The sequence below is a fragment of the Pholcus phalangioides genome, unplaced genomic scaffold (assembly GCF_987345545.1).
Source record: "Pholcus phalangioides strain wild (caught in Gottingen) unplaced genomic scaffold, Ppha-v1.0 ptg000004l_1, whole genome shotgun sequence".
NCBI lineage: Eukaryota > Metazoa > Arthropoda > Arachnida > Araneae > Pholcidae > Pholcus > Pholcus phalangioides.
In genome coordinates, this window is record NW_028301597.1 from 17,783,145 (window position 1) to 17,805,662 (window position 22,518).

At 37.1% G+C, this 22,518-nt stretch overlaps 1 protein-coding gene across 5 annotated transcripts; it reads right to left on the reverse strand.

Moving 5' to 3' along the window:
• Positions 1 to 864: 864 nt before the first annotated feature.
• Positions 865 to 21,954, reverse strand: LOC149086629 (putative fatty acyl-CoA reductase CG5065). 5 transcript variants are annotated; one of them, XM_089231022.1, is made up of 14 exons: positions 21,593 to 21,954; positions 21,357 to 21,444; positions 10,260 to 10,412; positions 9,898 to 10,014; positions 9,398 to 9,573; positions 7,690 to 7,762; positions 7,473 to 7,579; positions 5,826 to 6,003; positions 5,674 to 5,718; positions 5,446 to 5,564; positions 4,775 to 5,014; positions 3,316 to 3,445; positions 3,088 to 3,215; positions 865 to 1,350 (listed from the first exon to the last, which is right to left on the reverse strand). In XM_089231022.1, exons 3-14 carry the CDS (start codon positions 10,344 to 10,346, stop codon positions 1,212 to 1,214), a joined length of 1,539 nt encoding a protein of 512 aa, XP_089087148.1. In that variant the 5' UTR covers positions 10,347 to 10,412; positions 21,357 to 21,444; positions 21,593 to 21,954; the 3' UTR covers positions 865 to 1,211. The 5 variants fall into 5 exon arrangements, with proteins under 5 accessions (XP_089087148.1, XP_089087146.1, XP_089087150.1 ...); XM_089231020.1 differs by having other exon boundaries at positions 21,357 to 21,683; XM_089231024.1 differs by lacking the exons at positions 21,357 to 21,444; positions 21,593 to 21,954 and adding an exon at positions 21,276 to 21,343.
• Positions 21,955 to 22,518: the final 564 nt, after the last annotated feature.

Sequence of the window (22,518 nt, forward strand, 5' to 3'; positions counted from 1 at the left end):
CCAATGTTAAATCAGTAGGTTTTACCGCCCCCTTGGACCATTCCATCGCCCACCAGGGGGCGATATTGCCCACTTTGGGAAACATTGAGCTAAACCAAGGACCTTCACTATTCGCATCTTTTTCCGATTAGACGTCACTTTAGAGCGGCAAAAATGTTCTGTTCAAAGATAGAGAACGAGTTCACCTTCCTTTTAGGAGTCAGTTGCTAAAAAATAGTCGGAGTCGGCCTAGTGTGACAAGGACCTGTAACGTGGGGCAAACAGTGATATCACAGAACTTCAGAACCTGGCGGTATAAGCGAGACATTAAAATGACAAATTGCTTTTTAACTTAAACGCCTATTAGATTTAAATCTAATTTCTGGAAGAAAAAGATTCAATGAAGATAAATGTTATTGCCTTTAAAATCAGTTGCAAGAACGAAGACTTTTTTAGTGCAAACAAGATTGGTTGAAATTTGTCGATACAGGGCGCTGCACGAGCAAAGCTTTGGTAATAAGCAAATTATGAATACAGGGTGCTCGATTAATAGCTAATTTCTGAATTTCCCCTTGTAACTAGAACCTGCAAAAGCTTATGTTGACAGGTGATGAAGCACTACTGGTAAAGTTAATTTTTCTCGGACAAAAATCGCAAACGCGTGCTTCATAAAAGTTTCGGACACGGAAGAGATTGGATCCTTCAATCACTCCCATCTTGCTTCCAGGCAGCGCCCTCTATCAACTAGCAAAATCCTTGAGAATATATTTGAATGCGATAACTTGCTAAACAGTTTTCAAAAAATTCATATAAACTATGAATCCATGAGACCCTGTATTTCATACTCGTTCAATTTTTCAAATGATTCATACCAAGCTATAAAAAAAAAAAAAACATTTATTCCGGAACTATACATTATTAACAAGTGATGTAATCGGTTATCATCTCTACATTTGTCAGAGTAAATACATAAAATTTACATTCAGCATCTTCATTCGCATCAAATGAGATAATGAAATCCGATTACTCGTAAAAAACATTTCGGGTACTTCAAAATATATACTGAGTAAAAAGTAAAAAAGGAACAGATTTAAAATAAACATTAAAAATTCATAAATCGATTCCCGATTGAGAAAATGTTCACAATAAATGCAAAAAAAGTACGGCAGGCACTCCAGTTCAGTCGGAAATTTCCGTCGATAAGCCCATGCTTTTAAATCTTGACAGCATTTCTAGAAAAGATCTTGAACCATGAGCGCAGTCGATGAAAGTGTATCCCACACGTCACCAACTGAAAGCATTCTGGACACAAAAACTTGCCACACGCCAACTGCGAAAGCTAGCTGGAAACACTGGGACAATATGTACCTCCTGCCGGGATTAAAGTCAATAATTGAAACACAAAATAAAAATACATGTTAATTAGCACGCTTAGTATTGCATACCGATTAAGTGATTTGATAATATTTCACATTTAATGAAACATTAGCCCGGCATTACATTAAAAAAGTTTCATAAATGTTTTTGTAAATCTAAAAATGCAGCCAATAAGTATTGGTTGCATTTGCGCGAATATAACCGGTACGCTTGTTGAAAAAAAACAACCAAGTTTTATAAATAAACTTTTATAGTACAATCCCGGCATTGGAATAATTTCAAGTGAAACATTTAGTGATATGACATACATGGGAAAAGCTTGAATTTTACCCTTGGGGGTCATTCAAGTATTACGCAGATTTTTTAGCCCCCTTCCCCGTCAGCAAAACACCCCTTTCCCAGCGAAATTTCGTCAGCAGCTTAGAATATTTCATATCTTCAAAAAGGGTGGTTGATGACGTAAACAACCTTCAAACACCCCCCCCCCCGTCATCAAAAGTCAGCAAATCCGAAACCCCTTCCTTTCCCCCCCCCCCCCGATGCTGACGTAATACTTGAATGACACCTTATAGGGCATTGACTAAATTGGTGCTGTTATAGCAATCCTAAAAAAGGAGGAGACTGAAAAAGTAAACTTTCGACTCGTTCCTTACTCAACATAAGGTAAGCAATGACCAAGGACAACTAAAATTTTGCAATTTAAAAAAAAGGCAGCTAAAATTCAACCAGAGAATATGGGAACCGATCAGTCTTCTCCTTGCAACGCTTTGTAGTACAGTATCCCACGTGCATTCAAAAGTTTAAAAATTCATAAAAATTGAAGGAATTAGTTTGCGGAAAGTTATTAGGAGGGGGGGGGGATGTTTTATCCGAGAATTATCACTCTTCTCTATCCATATGAAGGTTTTCAACAGCTAACTGATGCGAAAATTTAGAAAGGAAAGAAAACTCAACTGCCCTCACGGGTAATCAAACCCACGTCCTCTAGAGCGCTCCAGCACTTAGAAATAGGCCTCCGCGCACTGCTCGTGACGTCAGCTAGTCCATTTTCCCTCAGATTATTCAGAACAAATTCCCTGATTGGGCCAGTATCATCGTTGTGCGGAAAAGAAACGATCGGGCTCAGAATTAGCGATTTCTATGTCCCGCATCCAATCACCATGCTGTATTTGTGATCCAACCAGAAAGATTCTACGCCAAAATAAGAAACGAAATAGGATGCTGTGTTTCAAAACGTGGCAAACATGCTAGGTAGTCTGAATGACGTTTATGGCAAACAGTGCAGAGGCCTATCTCTAGGAGGTGCTGATAAAGTAAAATTGAAATTTTATTTCGGCCATGAATCCCCTGAAGCTGTAAGAACGTTTCGAACACGATATTGAAGTAAGGCTCAGGTAAAATCATCACTGCTGGACTTCGAGCAGCACCAAAGACGGCAAAAATTTGAAATAGTGAAACCTATTTGCGGTTACCTGCGGGACAAAAATTGATCCTTAAAAGCAGTGACCTTTAATCAGGGGTATTAAAATGCATATTTTTATTACACATGGTGAAAACATTTGGCTGCAAAAGAGACGATCGCGTGTGAGGGAGGTTAACTATTTTTCCCCCAAAAAAATAAAACTTTTTGAAAAACCACATTCAAAACATACCAATTCCTTTATGAATTTTTAAACTTTATGGGACAACCTGTATGAATATTCTGTCAATTCAAAATATGGTCATTCTTACTTGCGGAGATTTTTCCTTGCTTGAGGTAGTGTCGCTGGATCTTCTTTGAGCAAGTACTTTCTACAACCTATGACATGATTCTCCCAAAAATCAACCCAATTCAATGAGCTCACGTTGAAGAAAAATGTCTGAAATGAAAATGATAAATATTTTGAAAGACTCGACATCCTAGTGTAATTTCAAGGTAAATAATATAGAGTTGATTAAAATGATAGTTCAAAAACTTACGTTCCTGTCTTCTTCCGAGAGTGAATTTTCAAGTGCAAGTACATTATCGCAATTGAATTTCCACTCGTGCGTAGTGAAATACTGTAAACACTGAGTGGCTTTGTGTACTTTCTTGTATACTCGCATCATTCTGAAAAATATATTTACACTGAGAAACATTCGAGAAAATTTGCAACTACTCTATACATTTGAGAATGCATTCAAATTCTCAGTTTTCCCATAAAATATCCCAGCGCTATCTTTTCGAGGAACGAAAATAGTTCGGCCAAAAGTCAGTATACGGGGTGTCACAGGTTTACAAACTTCTAGGAAGGGTAGGTGTGTATCCAGACTTCGAGCGAGTTGCGCCGGAAGCGAGTACCTAACAGTCCGAGTGCTTACATAGCGTTGTCCGATTTCAGTCCATCTCAGAGCAAGTTACAATTATTCATTCATTACACTTCACTCACTATGAGTTGAGAAAAACAAAAAAATTAATTGCAGATGGCAAACACTACACATAACAAGCATTACACAGAAACAAACTTCACGGAAGGTTCATTACGTACATTCCAACATTTACCAATTCGTTAGAAGCTCCGCAGTGGAATATACACTAGGTGCACGTCTGGTTTAGTAGTATGGTCGAAAATGTTTTCCTGACGCGTTAGATGGAGTTATGCGGAAGCGGTGGCTCCGGGTGTTTAATGCATTGACCTGCTCCATCACAGGATTTATACCTCGATTACTTCCGGACTTCCCAGACTAGAATATCAACACATTAGTGTACGACACCCTGTTGACAGCACTTAGGAACTTGTCTAGGAATTCCATGCAATACAGGCAACATGATCCGGAATCTTCCAGAGCGTTCAAAATTCAATGCGTCTGCAAATGCAGACGTGCATTTCAGCTCGTGGATGACACTTCGAACACCTTTGATAATAAATGTGCATCGAAAAAGTAACTGGTCAATCTTTTAACGGCCAATGTTCCCGTGGGGAACATAGTTTTTATAAATTAGAAAATTATTTTTCGTGCGTTGAAGCACTTTACAATCTCGCACCTTCAGGGAAAAATAAGCTGAATTTCACAAAAAAATTTCATTTCAGCACTTCTAAATTTAAAATCGCCCATTTACCATTTTAAAGAGGAACAATAAATTTTGTCTCAAATGTTTGTTTCTGTGGCCATGGGCAATTCCAGAAAAGAAATTTTTGAATGACGTCCGATTTCTGATCCTTTAGATTAAGGGAAAAAAATTAGAAGAAAAAAATCAATCCAATTTGGCGTGTAAGGTTAAAGCGCGTGTTCCCCTACGCGCAGTCCTTTCACTTCCGATGTTTTCTGTATAGCCTTCCACAGCAAGGAAGCATTTCCAAACATGCTGTGCGATTCCGAGTAGTTTAGGCGTAACCTACCCCTCCTAGAAGTTTGTAAACCTGGTTCCGCGATACTGCATATAAGAATGATTTCTTACCCTGGTTTCTGCAGGAACATGCATGCTAGCGAATCTACTAGAATAGCTGGCAAGTAATGTTGAAAAGCTATGGAAAGGTTGTTCGAGATGCGATTTCTCTTGAAGCTCCCGTGTGGGTACCTAAAAAGTTCAGAACTGGGGTACTTTAGTATCATCGGATAAGTCACAGCCATGATGTCGTCCCACGTAGTCTTGTTTAGTCCACCAGATGTGCAGTTATACACCATGATGCTATTTGGCCTACAGAAAAGACAATTCTTTACGCATGTTTTCTAAAGACGGGTGCTTTTGGGTCTCTTATACAAGATCCCTTGAGCAAGAGCAATTGGGCAAGTTTGCTAATCAATGTCTCAATAGCACGAGAAATAACTAATCTCTTAAAGGCCAACGTTTTCAATTTAAAACATCGCTTTTATTAGATATTTTTTAATGAAAACAATTTTTTCTTGAAGTTGCGAGGTTCGATTTACGAAAAAATTTCATTCATTTCAGCACTTAAGAGTTAAAAATACGCGATGTGTGGAAGAAAATATAATTTTGCTCATAGAAACATTAAAATTAAAAACATGTCCAGAACACATACATGATTTTTTCCACGTGTTTTGGTTGGTCTCTAAAGAACCAACCGTAAGATAAAAAACGTTAAAATATATATTCAACTTTACACTCGCCTGCTGATAGCTGTGTGCCACGCAACTGCAATCATGAGATTTATGACGACATCTACTGGTATAATGTCAGCTACCACTTCACCGTGGATGATCATCGTCCGGAGCACACCTTTTCCACCCTAACATAGGTAATATTTAAACTTTATTTTAAAAAGAACTGAAATAACAGCCTTTAAGAACAAGTTTCAAAATTGGAAAAAAAATTGGGAACTACAAAATGCCACTTACAGCAACAATAATTCCAGCTGGTCCGTTCAAATTATCAATCCAGCCCTAGAAAAGATTATCAATGCACGAATATGAGTTTGTTTCAAAAGGCAATTCCCGGCCGATGTTATATACGATGATATACAGGGAAAACAGAACCAAGAAATTCTTACTGGATATGGCTCTTTCCAAGACGCACTCACTATCGACGGTCTAACAATGGCAACAGGTAAACTGCCGCACTCCTCCACGATTAAGTTCTCTGCCAGAGCTTTTGTGAACGTGTATGTATTTGGTCTGTCTCCAATAATTTTTGGAGTGATACTTTCTATGACTTCATCTGACATCCATCTGCAACATGGGGGAAAAATTCAGAAAAATTACAATTAGTAATGCGCATTTCATAAAATACTTAAACTAAAAAATTGCACGGTTTCTCAGAAATTTAATACTGAATCTAATGTGGTAATTTAGTGCGAGGTATTGCCAAAATGCTCTGTGCTCTCCACTTTTTACGCAAAGGACTATCTGGGAATGATATGTGGAGATAATAGTTTAAATAAAAATTATTTACTGCTATTATGCTATTATATAAATAGCGCATGTGCATTAGAGACAAAAGGATGTTCTAGAATTGGCATAGTTGAACACCAAATGCCCGGAGAAATCACTTCGTTATAACAAAATTTCGTTATAAAGGAATTCTAGGTTTTTACATTGTTCCTTTGTGAACTTATCTGGGGAATAAGAAAAAATTCGTTAAAACGGGAATATACACTAATTAGAACTGGCTAGCAGAAGCTGTTAGAGCAGTTGGTACGAAGAATCGAAAGCAACCTAAAAGGTTGATGGTTCGAATTCCACCCGTGACGCTATTCCCCTTTTTAAACGATTTTTTCTTCACTTTTGCTGAAAACTTATTAAAACGTCCCGACATCACTGGAGTGGTGCGGGGTCATGCGTTTGCTGCGGGGGCGTTGGCGGATCAGCCAGCAGCCTGTTTTATTACTTTTCGAATAATAAAATGAAAGTATTTGATGTTTTTGCAAGACTTGTAATTTTCAAAAAATTAATTTTGCAAACCCAACGCCATCATGAGTAAATTATAATAATCCGAATCTTAGTCAGAGGTTACTTCCACTCTTTAAACAAGCATCATTTTCTGTGTACGGCGAAAAATCAGACTAAGTAGGGGGGTGGTGAAGCATTACGGGCGAGATTGGAACCATGAACCTTCCAGTTACCTTCGATTCTGCGTCGTATCAACCTTGAGTCACTGCACTAAACCACGCATATGGTTGAATGGGAATGTGTATCGGACAGCCTTCCCAATTCAGCCAACGGCGACAATGGCCCCAGAGATGGCAAGATTAATTACAATGGTTAGATCATTTCTATGTAAAATAGTACAGCTTCAGAGGAATTTAGTGTAGAAACTCATCCACATAGATTCTGAAACGCGTGTTCTGAATAACCTTAGAGCTCCTTAAAATACCTGGCTGACTCAATCATCTTTGAGTGCAGATGTGACATAAGCATTGACGCTACACCCATTCGATTTTTTCGACGACTTTTGAGTAATCACTTGGAGCGGCAAACCTGTTCTTCGGCAAAGATGCACGATGAGTCTGCTCATATGAACCCCCTTAAGCTACTATTTAACGTTAGTGAAAACGGGTAGCAGTATAGCCGTCACTGGCGTAGAAAGCCTTGGTGTATTGTAAACGTTGCTTACCAATTCACACACAATCACCATAGGATTTATAATCTTCAATTACGTTTGGACTCGAATGTTCTGTATTAGTTACATATATACTCACTTTGTAGCATCAATGATTTGTTGTGGGTTGACTGGCGATGGATAAATGGCTTCATCCACTTCTGTTAGATTGCAGTTGCAATACGCAGTGGACACATGGACGATGGACTGAAAAGTTCGAAAAAAAAATTGCATCATGAAATTGGTTTTCAAAAACTACTCAAAATTGCAACAGTTTCGTTATTTTAATCTGAAACAAAATATTCAATAGATCTTACCTCGATGTTTTTAAGTTGATGGCACAGTTCAAGTAACCTACGGGTACCCAAAAGGTTCATATCTACAGCTTGCCTAAGACAAAATATTGTGTATTGTAAGACCGAAGATTGTAAAATGTAAAGCATAAAATCCAAGCTTTCGAAATAATTGGAATTTATCGAAAATCGATGTAGTTGATGTAATGAATACGAGATATTACTAAGTTTCGAGCGTTATTCGGGAGAGCCAACAAACGGTAGCATGAGATTTCATCTATGCTTTGGAAGAAAGAATCGTCGATTCGGTATGCCGGGTGCAAGTAACACTATGGGTCGGGAGGTGCTTCCACATTAATGACGTCACTATGTACATTGCATGGAGAGGAGAGCCAATTATTTTTCTTAAGACCAGTGGTTCAATATTTTTCCGCCATGCCCCACCTAAGCATCTGATCCACCAATTAAAGACGCGTTTGGGATGATATGGGTCTCGTGTATACACCTCCCAAAAGATGGTTAAAAATTAAAATATTGAAAAAAAAAAGCCTCAAAATTTTATTCCAATCTTGTGAATTAGATGCCTTTTTGAAGGTAAAAAGTAAATTTCCTTGGAGTTACCTCTGGTTCATGTGTAATTAAACTGCCCCTCCATACTGTGCATGCCATCTTAACGGGTGAGCACAACGGGACCCAGAGCTCTAAACAGGAAGCCCTACATTTAATTTTATTTATAACGAATTTTTTTTCCATTTATCCTTGAATTATCTTTTCATGTGGAATATGAATTACATATTTAATGAAAAAATTTCTCCAGGATAATGAATCTCCAATAAGCTGGAGGAATTTTCCATAGGTCATGAATTACGAAATCATTTTCCCACTTTCATCATTTTCATTCTGAAATTATTCCTCCTCTTATTGCTTCTGAAATGTTTAAAATTACTCCTTTCACCTATTTTCGAAAAACATTTCTTCATTCAAAAGTTTTTCAATAATTTTTTTACGAATTCCATGTAAGCCTTGACGACATTTTGAAAGAAGCCCCCCCCCCCCATATTTAGAGCTTCCGAAAAACATTCATGAAAGAAAAACAAAAAGAATGGAAGGATAGGTGAGGTATCAAGGAAAAACGTTAGTCAAACTTACCCCAAAAAACAGCAAAACAAATGTAGTTTCAAAACGCATATAACTGAAGTACGTAGAAATAGTTAAAAACTGAATTCGATAGTAAACCATAAGAAATGCAAAAATTCTTTGTTAATGACATTCTCGAACTCCTAAAATTGCCCCACGTTGGGAACCAAAGTTCCAGACTCAAATGGGTAGTCTTGCATTTCACACCCATAGTTCCGATTCTCATCCCAAGTGATATCTTAAAGCTCACCGAGTGCTCGGACTGCTCTTGACAGACTGCTCTGATCGGAATCACGGGTGTGAAATCGTATGTAGACAATGCCGAGTTTGGACATTTGTCCAGCGACGACACATCCGGCTTGTTCACAGCGACACATCCAACATACCGAGTATCGACGTTCCCTGTTTCCCAAGAAACGTGCACGTTCACTTGCTACTATATTCGAATTAGCGTCAAAAATTCGGGGAACTCTAATACACCTTACATATTACTGAAACTGCTTTATTAGACAGGTTACTGATCTGTACCGTTCAAAAACTCATTCCAAATAAGCTTTAGAACTTTTACCAATGTATGATTTTAAGATTGGCTTACTTCAATGGTTCATCAAATTTCACTGTAGCTGCAGAATGGAACACCACTGAAACTTCTGCGGATAAAATATTCAAGTCTGATGTTGAAACTCCGAGTTTCGGCAACGACATGTCACCAGTGATTCCGACTACCTTGTTAACTGCACTTGGGAATTCTTTCTTTACACGATCAAACACCTGAAAATATCAAAAATGAGTTGATCATCGTGTAGCTTGTTCAATAGCCTTGTTTCATTTCGTAAAATAAAATCAATTTATTCATTTGACTAGGAAAATAAAATATTTATCAAGTAAAACAAAAAGCCAATATTTATTCTCAAAAAAAAATCATCACTTTCAAATGTATAAATCCAAATAAACTGATCAAATACGCAAGCCGTTACGTTATAAAGCACTTACTGATGCAGTCATTATGAACGATTAGTTATATTCGAATAAAGAACGAAATTTCTAACACTTTTTTTTTTTAAAGATATATTTAGAATAAACACCAAGCTTTACCTTGCAGTTAAGCAGTTCATCCAGCCGCTGTCTTGGATCTTTGCCCCTTTTCTCACGCATTAAAATATATGCCTTCTTCAGGCCTTGACAAGAACGTAATAGCTTTTCCAGCAACACCTATAATGTTAGTTTTTATTAAAACAGCTTCTCGTAAAAAAAAATTCCGAGTTCGAAACCACGAATCCCCATAATACACAAGGTTTACCCACTCCCACGAATGCAAAAAAATTCAATAATTCTAACTTATTGAAATATCCACTCAACTGATTATAAAGAAACAATTTTCAATCTAAACGTTCTAAGGACATCTTCGAAAAAACTTTAAATTGTTTGTGTTAGAAAATTATTGAAACTTTACTCACTTTCCCAACAAAACCAGTTGCACCTGTGATGAACACCGATCTCCCATCATAAAAAAATGGAATGTTGCTCGATTCCGGGACGTCCATAATGAAAGAACGGGAGGAAAACCAAGGCAGTGATTGACTCCCGAGATTATTCAGCAATTTATTCTCCTAGAATATGAAAAGAATCACCAAGTTGACCATTACCGAAACAATTTGTCAAGGTATACAATATTGCATAAAACGTATTCTGATGCAGACAACTGACAGCTTCAAGCAAACAGCGCAATACGTACTCTCATATACAGCTGGAAATAATTATCAATTTCAATATCTTGCTCACGTTTTCTCCTAGGAAGGATTGGTAGTGTATATGCACACTTTTAAGTAATGAACGTGTTAAAAGGATTTGCGAAAAGTTGTGCGTACGTAGTCACGCCCTCTATCGTATCAGTGAAGTGAGAAGTATTAAAGTTTTTACAAAAAAAAGGGGGGGGTTGGAGATAAGTCATGGGATACTTGTTTATGGTCTGACCACGTATCAAAATTTCAAGGACCATCACGTCACTGATTCATAAAACTTTCTACGTGCGTACCTAAACACGTTGCAGCGCAAGTTAATTTGAAATTAGAACTGAATCTCGCCTAGCATTAATCTCAACGTTGACACAAACGCGAAAATTATAACATGTATTTCCATTAAGCTAAATACGAGGTTCGTAGATACAGGTTTATGTCGAGAACACTTCTAAACGTTTCAACATCAGTGGTCATAAAATGGGTGAAAAATAACAAATACAACTATGCCATCATCGACCTTCGGGAATGGTTGCGCAAGCATGTTATGCACAAAATTCAATTCGAGTATATGATCATAAATAACGGTAGAGTAGAAGCGAGTTGCCTTCACGTGAAGCAATTATAAAAGTCGTCAAACAACTGAATACCTCCATTAGCAAATGTTCCAACGAGATCAATAAAACAAACTGAATTCATAAAATTCATGACGCAAAACTTTAGAATTGAACCTACGCTGCAAATATTGCTGACAAAAACCATAGCGAAATGCCGCCTGGCAGTCACTATAGTTTAGCGTGCTAGCTTTTGGCTGTGAATGTGTGGGTTCGAATTCAGTTTCCGGCATTCATGTCCACCAATACTAACAAATTCCATGGATAGATCATGCAAGGAATAAGTGAGGATGACTTTTTTAAATAAAATTCATGTACGTATAGAACAAATTAAGTTCGTAGCACCGTCGAGGATAAGATGGAAGTTTTCAATCTTATCGTCCACGGACACACATTTCATACAATTATTTTAATCAACAATTCATTTAATTCAAACAGGACAGCGCGTTACGCGATTTTTCTTTTATCACTGTTCAAATACACACAGCCAGTAATTTCAAAAAACTAAAAAGAAACTAACAGTGCGCCAATGCAGAAATATGGTTAACCTCTTTACGTATATGAATGAACACCAGAACTTTGCCACTGGACTTATCCCGTTGACGAGATCTTTTCCAGCCCAGCATCGTGGCAGTCTAAATTTTTTTGACAAAATAGGTGTTCCAAACTATTTTTCCCGGACAATTGGGTACTGCCGCGGTTAATTGTAATTACAGAAGACATGAGGTTAGAAGTTGAAGTTCCGGGGTTTCGTTAAGACGGATGAATGTACGCATATTAGGATGGAGGTAAATTTTAAAAGCAATTGGAGGGGCCCCATGCCATCTCATCTGTTATCATATATACAGGATACATAAAAAAACAATTAGAATCGTATTGTGAAACAAAATATCCATCGGAGAGTCATCTCACTTAACACCTTATTGGTGAGCAAATGGGTTTGATAACTTGCGGACTAGAAGCCAGCATCAGTTTTATTGGGTTGAGTTCACTCGCTCAGGTGGATTTGATGAATATATACAATAGAAATATTGTGTGGAGGAATATATACAATTAGGGATCACTCGCTTAGCACCTTATTCGGTGAGCAACATGAATACGACAATATGAGTAGGCACGTGTGTTGTGGACATGAAATGCACGAAGAACTTGAATAGTGGAAAAGGGAAATACATATATTTATATAAATGAGTAACTGCCAGGTCGAGTCGTCTCGCCCTAAACCTATTTGTGAGCAAAGTGGGGTTAGTTTAAAATGGGGGAATTGTCTGGAGAGAGCTTTAGCTAAGGATTAGCTTCGGTCTTGTTTTGGTTCACTCGCTCTGGCTGGTTATATTTATAAAATTTATATAAAATAAAACTACATGTAATGGTTATGAAACCATTCGTGTCCTCCCGCTTAGCACCCCCACAAGAATAGCGACAAGGATACTTGTGGCTATCACATTTACATCATTGTAACGGGAATATCAATATTCTTGTTATACATGCTACTGTATATTTTGTACATGTAATAGTTAATGTAATAGTGGCAGAGTCATGTGGATTTGCAGCTGAGCTAGCAGAGATTTCAATACATGAGAAAGACTTCGGGGAAAAAGATTTCTGAGAAGCGGATTTACTTTTCCTCTCCCCACCAGTTTTCTATTATGTGTAACCGATATACAGGGTGTCCTGTAAGTACTAGCACGGTCTTTATCTCAACCGTTCGTCGTAGAGGTAAGATTCTAATTTTAAAAAATGCTCAACAGTCGTTCAAAAATTACTCTGCGCCTATTTTGAAAATTTTGTAACGCTGTATTTTCAGAGAATTTTTATACGGTCCCCCTACGCTCAAAAACCCAATTAGAAAGTTGCTGCCCTGTGTCTTCGGACAGAAACATGAATTTTTTTTTTTTGTTGGCAACTGCAATATTCAGACATTAGAAAACGGAGGAAATTTGGGAAAGAGTTAAATGCGAGTAAAACTGGTTTCCGCATTTAACGCTGTTCTCAGTTTCGTTTTTCGAATATTGCACTTGGAAACATGAATTTTTTTTCGATGGCACTAGGAGAGAGAGGGCAACAACTTTGGAGTTGGATTCTTGAGCATATATGGGGACCGTAATAAGAAATCTATTTTTTTATTGTTACAATATTTTCACTCAAAACTACTACAGGGCAATTTTTGAAAAGATTGAGCATTTTATAAATCAATCCTCTACGACGGACGGTTGAGATAAAGGCCGTGCTAGCACTTACAGGAGACACTGTATATAGCATGTCCTGATTCACCGACTCGTTATCGCCGAGCCAAAACCGCTGAAGCTATAAACATGAAACTAGGTGTGTTTTCACTGGAGGCGTTTTTCAAAATTCGACCCCAAGGGGGTTCAAAGGTTATATACAGAAATCATGCCGAGTCGAAACAGCTTAAACTATCAATGAAATTTGATCAGCGGTTTCATTTTATGTAAAGACTGAATAAACATTTTTCGAAATTTGACCCCTAAGGGGGGGGGGGCATAAGATACTTAACCCCGACCTGGCGAATGATTCTTCGCGGGGAAGAGAAATAATGCAGAGACGAAACCGCTGAAGCTATAAATAAAAATACTAAATTTCGTAAGGTAGGCTCCCGAGAGATTCTTCCAAATTCACCCTCAAAGGGGGGGTGTTCAATAGGTAAATATATGTGGCAATTAGTTCAGCCTAATCCGATGAAGATATAAATGAAATTTAGTCAGTATATTTTGCAATATAGACTTTCTAAAAATTCAGCTCTATAGGAAATCATCGAGAAATTTTCAGATCACCAAACTCACGCGAGCGAAGTCGCGGGTAAGAGCTAGTGCTATATATCCCCAGCATCGCCCAACTCAAATGAGTAAACTGCTTACATCCCTGGCTGGACAGAACAGAGGCCCTGCCTGGTTCTTCAGCTAGTGCTATATACAAATACATTATAATACTGCGATGTAAGACTTTTTTTATCTATTTACTTATTTATTCATTCAATATATTGTTTGACCGAGGCCTTTATAGGGTTACCAATGAAGAGTGATGGGGGAAAAGGGAGACCTCAAATGAATCTTATCTACACAAAGCTAGGGCATCTCGTCCCAGCACATTGAGTTTAAAGTAAATGGATGAAAAACTTGGCTCAAGAGTAACAAATCTTTAATGTTTTGACAGCGAGATTTAATTGAAAATTGATGACCGAGAAATATTTTCACGATATATTTTAAAAAATTGGAATACAATTCAGAAAAAGTTAGAAAATAAAATTTTACTCCATTCTATTATTCTATGGAACAATTTTTCCAAACTCCAATAAATGAGTTTCACAAAGAAAAATTACAAAGAATTTTTCCGCAGAAACGATGCGGCTTTTTACACGCCTCTGATAAGTGTAAGCCCGATTTATTTTTATTTGATATTTTATTATAAGCACTTTAATATCAAATTAATGCACATTAAGTTTACCGTTCGAATTTTTAAAAATTATAAAAATCACGCAGAATTTGACATTTCTGGAGAAAAATTGAACTTTTTAAACTTGATCAAGACTAAGTTACATTAAAAAAGTTCGTTAACAAAATGAAAATGCCCTTAAAAGTCCGAATTTCAGGAAAATATTAGATATCCGCTTTGAATTACCAGGGGAAATCTTTCACAGCTACACGAGTCGCTGCTTCTTACTGGAAATTACAATACTTGAAATTTAATTTTACATCCCGAAAAATCCAACAAAAACATTGAGTAGCATCAATTAAGGAACCAAACGTCAATATGTATAGTAAATTTTACGAAAATCCTATTATGTATCTGCAGATTTTACATTCGTATTAAAAAGAAAATGTTTAATTCGTCCACGGATCATTCATATTTTGAAAGACATCCATAAATATTATTTCAATTTTAAATTTTTAAAGTTCCTCTATTTTATGCAAAAAAGTGGAAGGGTGGAAACAGCCGTCTTCATTCGCGCTATTATAGATATAATTTTACTATATTTTAAATTAAGAAGTTCTGCCGCAATTTTGGGTTTGTCAATTGTCGGAAATCTTACATTAAAGGAGAATTTCGCTATCACTTTCCGCTCCAACCGGAAAATTAGTACAAATTTATTGAAGATGTAACGACACTAATCGCTTACTATCCCCAAATAAAAACACCAATTAACATGCGATGGCGACTTTTAACGAACTCCCTTGATCAACACGACAGGTTTCAAAACAAATTAAATTTTGAAAACTAATGCTACCTCCAATCGTCATACGAAATCTTAAATTCCTTTTTTCGGATTACTTAAAATCTTAAAATTTTTGAAACGTATGTTTTAAAAAGTCTCACCTTATCAAGTTCCGATATCAAAGGTTAAAAATTCCGAAATTTTATAAGTTCAGATCGAAGCGAAAAAAATTTCGAATCGAATCACTTGTCCCCTTATGGAGCATGTGTATTCAGCTGTTAACGTCTCTATCCGTTGTGGATAGTATTTTTTTGTCTCCGAGGTGATACAATAAGTTTCCCAAGTCTTTAGCACCTCACATTTGACCTTAGCCACACGTGTCTTCTCTTCTCACTATTTCGAAATCTCTTATCACGAGTATTATATGTATGGGAAAAATGTTTATAAAAAGGAAAAGGGATTTCACAACGAATTGCAATTCAGGTCAGGGGCATTTCCGCCGACAGTCAATATAGAGCGGCTATTTTATCAGCCCACCTTGACTCACGTAAGAGCCGGTCATCGTTCTTAATAATGGTTTTACCAAAGAAAAAAAGTTTCGCAAGTGGAGATGAACGCCTCATGAAAATTTTCGGTTCTTGAAGGTTTTCCCCCTTCATTGAACCAAGTTACTTCGAGGGGGGAGGGACCGAGGCTTGTTACGCAAGATTCCAGATTTTCAGTAATCTGACGTCACTTGACAACTTGAAAAATTATCGAGTGCAGAAAGTCCGAGAGAAATAAGGTATAAACCGCATGTGGGGTTTACCAGATCAACACGTGCCGTATAATAAGCCTCCCATTTCTAGAACGTTCTTTTAGAAATTGTTTTAGAATTCCAAAAGCTGGATAATTACAACTTGATAAGAGGCACACACACAAATACCAAGTGTTTGGAAATTCACTGTTGAATATGCTGCTCTTATTCAGGAGATTTATCCCCAGAATTCGATTTACTCAACTGATCTCTAAGCAGTATTTTTACTAGACTCAAAAGTCAATATTTTGTCTAGTCTAACCATGTGCGATATGGTATATATATATGCATCAACTCATTAAAATGTACAGCTGAAGAAACAGATCAGTGACCGAGATTTTCTACGATTTCCCGTTTCATCCAGCTGAAAACAGATGGAAATAAAATCTGACCAAAAATTCACAGTGAAACCAAATATCCCTCCTCGTACACGGCAGGGGTGACGTCTAGAAAAAGAAAAGCTTGAGAAGCTCAAAATTAATTTTAGAATTATTTTAATCCTAGATGTGTTTTTATTTAACCTACTCAAATTTAAGCGTTAAATTATTAGAGCTATAAAATAATGACAAAAATAATCGAAACTTAAACTACTTCAAACACCAACTCTGGCCATATCGCAATTTACTGCCATTAGTTAGATGGGTTGGAAGTGAAGGCGCTTCGTTAGGGAAAATATATCCTCCCTTGGGTTCGAACCCGGGACCCGAACAACAACCTTCACGATGGTAGACGAGTATCTTACCACCATACCACTCGGGCACAAAGATTTTAAACTAGAGCCAAAGTGGAAGTTAAATTTCAATAGTAATACACAATCCGCATAGAAATCACACTGTTGAGTTGAATATATGAATTCTCAAAACTAGGTCAATGTGGCTAAACCAGCATCATATTTGAAATAAGCAGCCCCAAATAGCCTAAAAACCATTAAAATTATCTTTAACATTGAAAAAATAAATTGTTGATTAGTGTTATTAAATAAGTTTGAAAAAAAAAAAACCCGTGCACGCCAGTACAATTTTCTCACGCATCTAATTTGCACATTGCTGTGCTTTCACATTTAAAAGCTTGAAGGTGAAAAATCAAACCTTACTAATGATTGGATGTAAAGTTGGGACAAGGTAAACAGCTACGTCAGATCTTTTCTTTCGAACCAAGAACAACAAACCTTTCGCAGAAAGCCTACGCGCGACGCTCGTGATGTATATTCATCGAATATACTGCAAAAAAAAGGGGTAAATCTTTCGCTTACGTCGGACTGCTATATCCAACGCCTACAAGTAAAGTGGACGCTTCTGACGTCAAAGTTTCGCTCGGAGGCTTCTTGCTATAGAAGGCATTGGTACAACTACGGTCCAGTCAGTCACCGTAGTTCAGAGTTGCGCTGAAAGTGCGATTACTTAACAAAAAAAGCCCAGTCCGAGTGCGTATCTAGGGTAGAGTCTGATTTTTCGGTGCTGCCATCTATATTCCAAATTGACTGAAGTGTAACGATTGAATATTTGTACCGTTGCAGGCGTGTTGCTCTCTGCCGAAACTTTAACGGAGGGTTGGTGCAGATTCGCAAGTCGAAGTTCGGACCACATCAACTTCGGCCAAAAACCACTGTGCAACAACCTTCGAGCCCATATTCTCGCGATGCGAGTCCGTCACTAACCACTACTGCGGAAACCGTTGAGCACCTGCTGTGAAAACTTAAAAGCTAACCCATGTCAGATCAAGGTACGATTCTTGCTTTAAAGTGTGGATTCAGATTTCCCGTGAAGCAGTTAGGGTTACTGCGATCAATGGATCTAGGAATGCAAATTCGTTTGCTGAAAAGCTACATTATTTATGCAACAGTTTTTTTTGAAGCTATTCAAATACATATTTAAAACGTGATAATAGCAAATCTTGGAATTTTAACTGCACAAACAAGGAAAGCCTAGCGGCACCGACGTAGATTCATGTCGCGTCATAAAGTAAACATTTCTTTGTGGCACTTGTTTTTTTTCATTCTCAAACAGGAAGGGAACGCACGGAAACGAATGAGCACTAAATGTTTCATTAATTCGCATTCATGTTTGACCCATTAGCGGAAGTTATATGGCGTGACCTCGGGGCAGCTGCATAAGATCCAAAACCTTTTCTGGGTAACGATCAAATAAATACTGAGCATAGCTCTTCAATTTCACTAATTTATGGAATAGCGCCAAAAATGTCATCACACCGTGATTCTCTGCAAAGTTTTTGCGTACTTTTCATACCTGGAATACTGAAGATTAATATGCTTTGAATGTTAAACAATAATCTATTAGCAATTATATTTATACGCTTACGAGATTAGAGCAAGAGAATGAATCCATGTATGTGGACACTGAAATCGACTAACAGCAAGGGGGTTGGTGAAGCTGTAGATGCAGTTCAACCGTTATGACTTCGGTTGCAACAATTTGGTCATAACGTCAATAATTGGTAGTTCTAATTCCCATAGAGAATGTTAACGAACTTTGCTTATAACGCCAATTAAAACTTTGGATGTAACCACGTTTTCTGCCATTATTCCGTATTTATCATAATTAGGGCGATAATACGACTCATAAGGAACATTTAGGAATAGCGCGATGCTCTTGACTTCATTTAAAGTCCTTATTTTCAACGAAACTTCATAGATTAAGATTTTATCTTTAAAAAATTAAACTTACTAAAATCGGGGATGAAGATTTGCATAATTTATAGATATATCGATATGAATCAAACTACCATAATATGTAGTCATTTCTCCGTGCTCAGTATTGTAACGCATGGGGGCCCCCCCACACGTCCCAGGGGCCTCAAGTGCAGTAAAGGCCGCCGAGATATCTCGTCTAACTTCCTCTTTATTTCGGCAATCACTAAATATGTCGGCTACTTAAAATACCCTTATTTGGGCAATCCCGAGCTCAGCTACTGCGTAAATATTTCCCACCCCCTAAATTGTCGATCAACTGAGTGGGTGGAGTCGGCTTCCGTTTCAAAGTCTGATAGCAGAAGGATGCATCTTAGTTCGAGGTAGTGTATGATTGTGTACAGCATAAATAAAAACGGTATGGTTTCGTACGATACGAATTATTTTCGGTATTTGGGAGGGGGAGGGCATTTATCAGTTCACGCAATCGGGAAAACATTCTTGAAGACAGGTGACAATTTCTAGAAGATTTAGTGGAGATTAATTGTGGCAGTTATGAGGATCAGGAAATTAACTAAAAAGAGTTAAAGGGTATTTTACAGGGAGTTCAAAAATTTCCGCTATGCCGGTTGAGGCTGTGAATTCCTGAAGGCACTTTGAAACCATTTTATACACCGAGACTAGATAATTAGCTCAAAATTGAACTCGCGAGGTAAATTCAATCTTTGTTTAATAATGCTTAAGGAAAGTCAGCTTCTCAAAAAAAAAAAAAAAAAAAAAAAATCGTAAAACCAAAAGAACCGCAGCCCTAAAACTACAGAAGTCCATTTTAACAGTTCACAATCACGAGAAAAATTGCCGTTATAAACAAACTTCTCGTTATAAGCGAATGTTTTGTAACATTTGTAGGCGGTGGTCAAAGAGCTAATCACTCGTTATAACGGACTTTCTGTATTTCAAACGTGATGTCAAAAAGGCGGATTTGACCCATTTATTGAATATTTATGTCAACATTTCAAAGTTTCGGAAAAAAGTTTAAATCAAGATAAACGTAAACAGAAAGATACGTTTCCATTAAGACACGTGCTTTAATTATGTCAATTGTCGTATATTCTTTACCAACAACTATTTGAAAGAACGATTTGACTAATGGTGATCCATCTACCTACAGTCAGTAAACGAGACTGCTTCCTGGGAAAGATAAAGATCGGTACGATCTTCCGGGTCACGAGTCCGAACTTATTACAGGTACTATGCTAAATCCCAGATAAGGAATGGTATTTTTGATCACTAATACCCATGTTAGGCAGATACCAACGAAGTTTTGAAAACTCGTCAATTTTACAGCTTTTTTCACTGGGAACGTGTATCAGAATATGCACTTGCTGTCCACATTAAATCCACAAGAGCAGTTGCGAAAAAAATATTTTCGAGTATAAGCTGGTGAAATAAAACCCAGGAGGGCAACAAAAGCCACTGGAAATGCGGTATTCTTTGCACTTTCCGGAATACCGTAGAAGACACCAGTTTTTTTAAGGCTGGGGTCTGGTTCGTTCTTGGAATGGAAGAGGTCCAATAACGATCACTGCATGCATTCAGCTAATTCAATGAATTTTCAGTAGATATTTAAGAATTTTTCAGAATCTGTCGCTCTAGTTTCCCGACATGTCGGAAAATACGGATACTTTTTGCATGCTGGTTTCCTTTCCTTTCTCCCCGGCATACCGGCTAACGTGGAGGAATACGCTATAAGGCTGACTCATCTACCATCTTTGAACAAAAGTCTTATCGCTATAACCAATCGCTGTTCCCCATTTGCTTAAACGATTTCCAAGAAATCACTTTGCGCGCAAACTTGTTCTTTGCTCGATGATGGCCGACGAGTATACTCTCCTTTATAGCAACTTTAGCATTGGCTGCTAAAATTCAAATGCTGTCTTGTAATAGGAATAAATGCCACATGAAATCACAAAACAAGATTCACCAGTTATTAAAATATCCTACAGAGTTCTTATTTTCCCTCCGGAAGTGTTTAATTTTAAAAATTTCGCATCCTTTTCATGTGAAAAAATTATTCAATTGTTTACACACTTGCTTTTAGTATAAAAAAAAGGAATTTCTGCCGAAATATTACCTGCACAGTAAAAAAATTATCAAACTGCATTTAACTTCAAGCAAACCAAGAATTTCAATAACTCTACTTGAAAATATATTTCCTGACTAACTCAAATACGAGCTCACAAGTTACAGTAAAACCTGTTACTTTGGCCCCAACGTTGGACAGTTTTGAATAGAACCAAACAAACAATCTATAAACACAAGATGTCCATAATACTATACCTCTGTATTAGATACCCAATTTGGACAGATTCTGATGGAGCTCGTGTCTAATTTAGACAAGTTTTACCGATGTATATCGGTATCGTAAAATCAGAAAAACCTTAAAGTTAATATAAAAAATTAAATTTTTAAATAAATCTCAAAATATAGTTTATTAATTACTTACGAACAGCTAATAACATCGTAATATAAACATTGTTATTTAATTGGAATTAAAATTGTAGACAATTGAACACTTTGTACTCACCCTTCACACCATGAAATCTAAGAACCGACTAAACCACTCAAATGGCAGATTAGAACTTTTTATCCGCCGGTTTATTATCCTCTGCCTCCTGATTGGTAGGAGAAAGAGAAAACACCAAGTAAAATAACAGTTATACGTACAGTAAAATAGTGAAAGGAAAAAAAATATATTCTGACGTAGCCTCAGGACACGAGACTGATTCTGTTTGCAACAACGCGTGTCAGACAATTTACTACCTCGTCTATGTTTGATTTCACTCTCACTTTTCGTTGAGTTATCTCTTCCTCTCTCTCTGGCTCTTCAGCCTCTTCACCGCCAACCGGTTGCGAGAATTTAGGGCAGCCCAGAAAACAAAAAAATAAATAAACGCACAATGCACACATATGCGCTACCCCCTCTTCCCCCTCCACTATGGATTTCAATATAATTTACATATGCACCAAGAATTTTGGCGATCATTGAAATCGCCAAAAATGCATCAATTTTTTCTATTATCAATTGATTTACAATAATTGATAGAAATGGATATGAGAATCAAGTTTCTTTCTTCTCTCGTCAGAGGTACATGCATCATCATGATTATAAGTATCGTATTTCTTGCCGCCGTCAACTCACATTTCAACTTAGTTACATTTACGTTCATCGACATTTTTTTTCCCTCGTAAGCACCGCACCCACCAGGACTTTAATTCCAATTTTCATATACAGCAGACTTGTATAATTTGAAGCCACTGGAAAAAAGTTCGAATCATCCGATTTATCTATCCTGGATCTATAAAATGACACAAATAGCAACTTAATCATCAACATTCATATAGGATAACAATTATCAATTATTTGAATTTTATCATCAGTTACGAAACTGTTTCACAAATTTTAATAATTTGTAATTTCCATAGTTGATCTTAGCTGCAACATCATTCCTCTATTCTAGAATCAGCATCACTGAAGAATTTCTTGACCATGTCAAGGCCTGATTTACGGAAGCACTTCCTGATCATCCTTGCGAAACTGTTTCCCAAATTTTACTTATCATTCTTATGCTGACAAGGAAACGTACTTTCATTAGCATATTAAAATTGGTGCTCTCATATTCTTTCCATACTGTTAATGACAAAAAAAAACTCAGCTTTTGAATGGTACACCTTGGTCCATAGTTTGA